The sequence below is a fragment of the Aptenodytes forsteri genome, unplaced genomic scaffold (assembly GCF_000699145.1).
Source record: "Aptenodytes forsteri isolate BGI_AS27 unplaced genomic scaffold, ASM69914v1 Scaffold10, whole genome shotgun sequence".
NCBI classification, from domain to species: Eukaryota; Metazoa; Chordata; class Aves; order Sphenisciformes; family Spheniscidae; genus Aptenodytes; species Aptenodytes forsteri.
In genome coordinates this window covers 4,086,048-4,092,829 of record NW_008794117.1, presented here as the reverse complement: position 1 = coordinate 4,092,829, position 6,782 = coordinate 4,086,048, and the positions used below count along the sequence as shown (strand labels likewise).

The following is a 6,782-nucleotide window of genomic DNA, read 5'->3' as shown; positions in this document are numbered from 1 at the left end:
TGCTGAAGTCCAGGTAGACCACATCCACAGCCTTTCCCTCATCCACTAGGCGGGTCACCTGGTCATAGAAGGAGATCAGGTTGGTCAAGCAGGACCTGCCTCTCATGAACCCGTGCTGGCTGGGCCTGATCCCCTGGTTGTCCCGCACATGCCTTGTGAGCGCCCTCAAGATGAACCGCTCCATAATCTTCCCTGGCACCGAGGTCAGGCTGACAGGCCTGTAGTTCCCCGGATCCTCCTTCCGGCCCTTCTTGTAGATGGGCGTCACATTGGCAAGCCTAATAAAAGCCTAATAAATCCCTGAACTCTGTTAAACATACGGTAGTATTCTTTCTATAGTAAAGCCTCCATCAGTGTAAAACCACATGCATCTTCATGTACTGAGTGAAGATTAGAGCACTGTGAATAAAACAGAAGTCTGCTTGTCCCATTTTATAATTCTAAATGGTACTGCCAGCCATGCTACTGGTAGCCATTTCTTTGACTTGCTCATTTTTCTTCATGTATTGAGTTGGTTTTGTGGTCTTTGGAATGTATATTGGCTTCTGTTATTTCTGCACAAGATTCTCATCTAATATTCTTGGTCAGAGTTATCCCTGGATTTCCAAATATTCTTTGTCGCAGTTCTGTTCTTGAATATTAACTATCATTTTAACTTAAGCTCTAGGTTTAATTATTGATGCTTTTGGTGAATTAAGAGATCAGCAAGAGCAAGTTAAGGAAGATATGGAGGTAAGAACATCCAGTTGCTCAACCATACCCTATTTGCAGGTTTCATGAATATCTGTTTTCAATCAAAACGTGATCTAGCTACTGGATAGTTTTTTAAACTAAGAGGAAAATACAGGTCTGTACACGGTCCAATATCATACAATGTCCTGGGTGAGATTCTACCATCTCAGTTCATTAGATGGAAATAATAACTGAGATTTTTTTTTTTTAATTGACTTTTTCTATATCTATTAAAATGTAAGAACTTACGTAAGTAGTTTTGTTAGTACCCAATAAAATTCTTTTTAGGCAATTTTATGAAGAGAAAACTGTTAACATCCAGGTTCTGAATAGCATTTACCACTCTTTGCTGCCTCCTGTGAAAGAGGTATGCTATGCTTTGACAGGTGCTAGCTGCTACCTTGCATGTCTCTTTGCATGGGACACAAACCCAGGTTGCCTAAACTGATACTCTGCTCTAAGCATATTTTGGATTTGTTTGCCAATTCTTAGTATGGATTTTTTTAATACCTCCAAATCAAGTGTGGCCATTTTTTTGCTGTCAGTGATAAGTTAACAAAAATTCAGACAAAAAGCCTAACAGCGTATTTTCTCATGACTTTCTAAAGTTTAGACTAATCCTTGTATCTTCCTTTTTGTAAACAAGAAAAATCTTTGTACATTGCGGTATGTTATGATGAATTACATGTCTGTGGCTATTTAAGTCTTTTGGATCTTCAGATTAGAGGTTTCTAACACAGGGTGTTAACACTGTCATGTTACAGTTCATCTCAGATGTCATTTTCTTTGGTTAATCTATGTGTGAAAGTATCCTGTACTTGGTGGTTTTCTATTCTGTTGTTTAACTATGACTATAAGAACTCAGAAAAGTGTTGCAAACCTACTGTGTTTTGTAATCTAAACTTTGAGCATATTCAATTTCAGCTGGACAAGCACAACAGGCATTGAGGTAAATATTGCCATATGTTACAGTGAGTGCTACCTACAGTGTTAAAGGAAAAAAAAAATCAGCTTTGACTGTTTTATGCCATTCTTTCTCCTGATACCTGTTCACTTACAGCTGGCAAAGATTTATTTATTTATTTATTTATTTAAACAGTAAGAAGCTATTCTGATGGCAGTTAAACTTCTGTTCAAGTGTTTTGGCTGAGGTATCCAGTCCCAACCATTAAAAGAAAAGCCTTTTTGTTCAGCAAATATTATACATGATGCATTGCCATTTTCAAGAAAATTGTTACATTTTTATTGGCCTTTTGTCAAAGAGGGGCAGGGTCATATATAGTGTTGAAGTGCTCTGTATTCTTTCTTTTAGACAAAGTGCTTTATCTGTGGAATAGGAAATGACTACTTTGATACAGTGCCCCATGGCTTTGAAACACACACACTACAGGAGCACAACTTGGCCAATTATTTGTGAGTACAGTAAAAATTAACTCCTCGCTAACTCATGACCCTTGCAGCCTCTGCAAGTACCTGATTAGCTCTTTTGCATAAGTAAGAGTCAGTACTGTTTGGCTTTGATGTGCACTCGTGCTGTCTGAATATATAACTCTGTGGTGATGGGAGCAAGGGATGAACAAACTTCATTACCTTGTTTCCGGCTTGGTTGTGACACACCAAGTTTGTGTGAGCTAGGAGATGGAAACCGAGAACTTACGTTGTAAAATTGAATGTGTTGTGTAAGGTACAGAGGAACAATATGACCTGGCCTGGAGACTGGTGGAGAAGAGTGCACAAGCAAAGGAGTAAGGCAAAAGAGGGAAAACTTCCATTGGACAAAATATTTTGAGTGGAGTGCTGAGGCTGACTAAGAGAACCCGGGACAAAGGGAGGTAGGGGAACTGTAATGAAGAGCTAGAGAGAGGAGGGATCAGACCAAGGGCATCAGGTCCAGCTTTGGAAAATCCAAGCAGAGCATCAGTGACCACTAAACTCGGTCTTTTTAAATCTGGAAATAAAACCATTTATCTGGTCCACAATCACTGTATCATACTGTTCCTCTCCTGTCAAATACCTATGAAAATCCAGTGCCAAAGTGTATTTCATACTAGTGCTGTCAGTATGAAGCAATGGATGGATTGTGACTTTGTGTCTATAAACTAGCACTGTTTGTGCACAGAGTAATGAGACTGTAAAGTCAAATATCCCTATAAAGAACTTCTACCTGAAAAACAGGTTGTGCAAACAAAATACATTAAAAACACCATCATGTGGGATTTTGTTCCTGCTTACAAAGTACTACACAAATAACATACTATAGCATAACTCTAAGTGCATCATCCTAAGGAAATGTTTTTTGATATTTTTGTGCATGATCATATTTTATAGTTTTACATATGTTTGGAGAGAATGTCTATTATGAGTGAAATTCTGAAATCGTCACCTAGTATCTGTCAGATATCTCAAAACCCCAAGACTAATGTATTTTTAAAATTACAAGTTCTTTTCTGCTCACGTTGATCTTGAGTTACATATGCTAGTAAAATATCCCCAACCTATAATTTCAGTAAGAGAAATCTCTTCATCATCTTCAGCATTTCTTATTCATTGTGGGGAGAGGGAAAAAAAAAGTCCCAAGGACTATTCTTTGTCTACTTCCAAGTTGGTATTCATGGCAAGAAAATGTCTATTGTAATTTTCAAATTAGAAAGCTTAGAAAATCTTCATTTAAACTGAGTTGCTATTTACTGTAAATCAAACTGAATCTCTTGCATTTTAGCATACTATTCGTTGAACAACAAGTGAATGTTAACAGTGTCAGGAAAGTATATTTAATGTGTCTGGGAATATTATCATAAATAGAACTCTGGAACTTCTAAGTCCGTGAACAGCATTATCACTGTACATGCTAAAAAATATCCATCCCTCTGTGGGTTGCCTAATGTTTCCAAATATTGTATTCATAATAGCTGTTTCTTTGCTTGTAGGTTTTTTCTGATGTATTTTATTAACAAAGATGAAACAGAGCATACAGGACAGGTAGGTTGAACAACTCTATGAATGTCAACAGTTATTAAATAAGACTGATTCTAAAATAAAAATCATTCAGGCTTGGTAAAACTAAGAGTTTTATTCTAATGAATAGCTCCCTATATGGTATGTAACAGAATTCTCATTCTTCTAAACAATTCTTAAGACTTCAGTCGCTTCTAGACTGAGTGAGTGTCAATTCTGTAGTACTTTCTATTCCTATTTTGTTATCTGACCTGTTAATATTAAATTGTTACTTCCACAAAATATAGATACAGACTATAAACAAAAATAATGAGAAACAGAATGTTCAAACACCCTGTGAAAGCAGCACTCTTCATTTCTCCCTGTTGATTATTTTTTAATAGTCTTTGTCCTTTATTATTATCTGTATATAATCTTCTATGTTTACATTCCTGGATAAGTCCATATGAAGGAGATTGTGCATATATTTAAAATGAAACCTGTGAGAGAAGTTTTTCCTGGAGGTTGTTTCTTTGCTGTTGTTCTTTCAAACTTCTGGTGCTTCCTTCAACTTCCGTTAAGTATACTTAAAGTCAGTAAAAAAAATGTATGGAATTTACAGACTATTGTTTTTTTTCTAGTGATAGTCTTGCAGCTGACTAAGCAAATGATCTCATGTTGCAGATCAGAAAACAAAAAATCTAAAAAGCATCATATACATAGCCCTACAGATTTGGGTCAGAGGGACGATTTGCTATAAATCTACGTAGCTTACTCTTTCTGAACTCTGATGTATGTACTGGGCAATTATAATAATCTTCTTTGCATAAATCTTCTCAGCCTTGTCCAGTATCAGATTTTATGTATTTGCTTTGCTATTTTTGAACATCCATTTGTCATTTGAGAATTTCATATTAAATGACATTTTTTAAAAAGTCTTTTTTATTCACGTTTTCTTTTTTCTTGGCATACAGTGTGTCCTACTATATTCACTGTAGCCAGAGTTCTACTAACTATTGAGTTTTGATAGTTAGCTGTTAATTTGAAAATTGAGAGTACTTCATGCTACATAACTTCTAGGGACATGGTTTAGTGGTGGACTTGGCAGTGTTAGGTTTATGGTTGGACTCTATGATCTTAAATGTCTTTTCCAACGTACATGATTCTATGATTCTGTAACTTGTGTAACACATGTCCTTTCTACCATGGAATTTGTATAATAAAAAGTACATGTAAGTGGTGTGATTAAAATGGAAATAAACTGACATATCCTTTACTATTCTCTGGACTGCCTAGAGACAGAGCCTTACCTGAACAAATAATCAGAAAGAAAAAAAAACCCACCACTGATTCAGAAAATATTGCTCTTCTAAGAAATACCTTTAAAGGCCATTTTGTTTTATGTATTGTGTGTAGGCATGTTTTGAAATGACTGATGCAGAAATTCAGTCAAATTTCTCTGACAGAAAATATTCTGCTTACCCTGGTATTTGTCTCATGAACGGCTTTAATTGGGCTTTACAATGCTCCTGGATATGCAATAAGAACTAAACTACCTGGTCCTCTTCTATGTGTTTCTCTAGTGCTTTTTGACTAGGTGACAAAAATCTAAAAGCTACTCAAAACTGATCAAAATCATTAACATGATTTTGTAGATTGATATACAGCAACCTGATATGCACAGAATCAAAAAAGTGAAGCGGTATATAAATAAAAGAGAAAAAAAAAAAAGTCATGGGTGGTGCTTTCTCATTGAATCAAGTTAAATTATTTAAATTGTGTTTCTTTCAGGAATCCTATGTATGGAAAATGTATCAAGAACGGTGCTGGGAGTTTTTCCCTGCTGGTGATTGCTTCCGAAAACAATATGAAGACCAGCTCAACTAAGCAGAGATGAGGATTTCCAGATGAAAATATGTCCATGTATTTCCCAACTCTTTTGGGAATGTCTAACAGATTTCTTAAATCCCCAAAGCTGTGTGCTTTTTGGAGCACCAAAGCTCTGTTTTTAATGACCCAACTGCGCTTTTATTTTCTTGTGTATTTGCTTTGAGAACACTGGAGTAAAGAACAATGAAAAATAACAGCAACTCTGGAAAACAAACCAACCACTTGCACACACAAAAGATATCCCTATACATAACATGCACACATAAGAAGAGACTTGAGACAGCTTATTTCTGAAACTGCCAGATGATGCCCTTGTCTATAAGATCGCACATGGGGTGCCATGGTAGCAACACTCATTCAATCTGTTTATTTCATCATCCTGGAAGGAACTATATGTAGTTCGCAGAGCACTGTAAAAGATTGTTGTGGACACTAAGTTGTGGGGAAATAGTGCCTTACTATATGTGGGTTGAGCTATGCAGAAGATGAGTGCATGACGACATCATTTTTTTTTTCTTTGTGTCTTCCCTTTCTTCCAAGTTAATATTTACTTTGTGGTTTTGGTGGGTTTGGGAGGAAGGGATTTGATTGTGCACATCTTTTTAATAAGACTGGAGTGTCTCAGGAGAAGATTAGGTTATTCTCATCGAGTTCATTTCACATTTACCTTCCTCTTTAGCTTTTGCTCTTATTTTGGTAATGCTCTGATACAACACTGCAACTTTATGAAATCTTTGTATGAAAACAAGATGACTGCAAAAAACACTTTAACAAGAAATATTTCATTGCATGTTTATTATGCAAGTTTAAAACAATCAAGAAAACAACCTTCAGAAGCAAGTTGATCAACATGAAAAAACATTCACAATAATTATATCCATAGTAATAAAGTGTTGTGGGCTTTATTGTACTTCTGGAACAAGTGTCATCAGCCAACAATGTATATGTTATGAATTTGACAGTAGTTTTGGTTTCTTTTCTTTTTCTTTCTTTCATTTCTGCCACCTGTGATCGATAGTGGAGTTGAAGATTTTCTTGTTAAATTATTTTTTAAAAGCAAAGCTGAAGCAATATCCATTCAGGGACTCCATCAGTTGCATCATGAAACACCAATGATGTATACATCACTCCATTTTGAGTCCTTTTCAATTGTAATGCCAGTCTTTACAAATAAAAAGAGAGATTCAGAATGGAAACAAGCTGGTTTTGGTAGCATTTGAGGTCTT

The 6,782-nt window shown here is 35.9% G+C and overlaps 1 protein-coding gene across 1 annotated transcript in view; it reads left to right on the top strand.

Annotated features, from left to right (window-relative positions):
* Nucleotides 1-6,312, top strand: part of RYR2 (ryanodine receptor 2) — a gene marked incomplete at its 5' end in the record, with an annotated part of 258,073 nt that extends 251,761 nt beyond the window's left edge. Inside the window, 4 exons of the mRNA XM_019471222.1 lie at nucleotides 668-732; nucleotides 2,045-2,145; nucleotides 3,660-3,711; nucleotides 5,458-6,312. Of these exons, the coding sequence (XP_019326767.1) occupies nucleotides 668-732; nucleotides 2,045-2,145; nucleotides 3,660-3,711; nucleotides 5,458-5,553 (314 nt within the window). The remainder of the gene's footprint in view (nucleotides 1-667; nucleotides 733-2,044; nucleotides 2,146-3,659; nucleotides 3,712-5,457) is intronic.
* Between the last annotated feature and the right edge of the window lie 470 nt (nucleotides 6,313-6,782).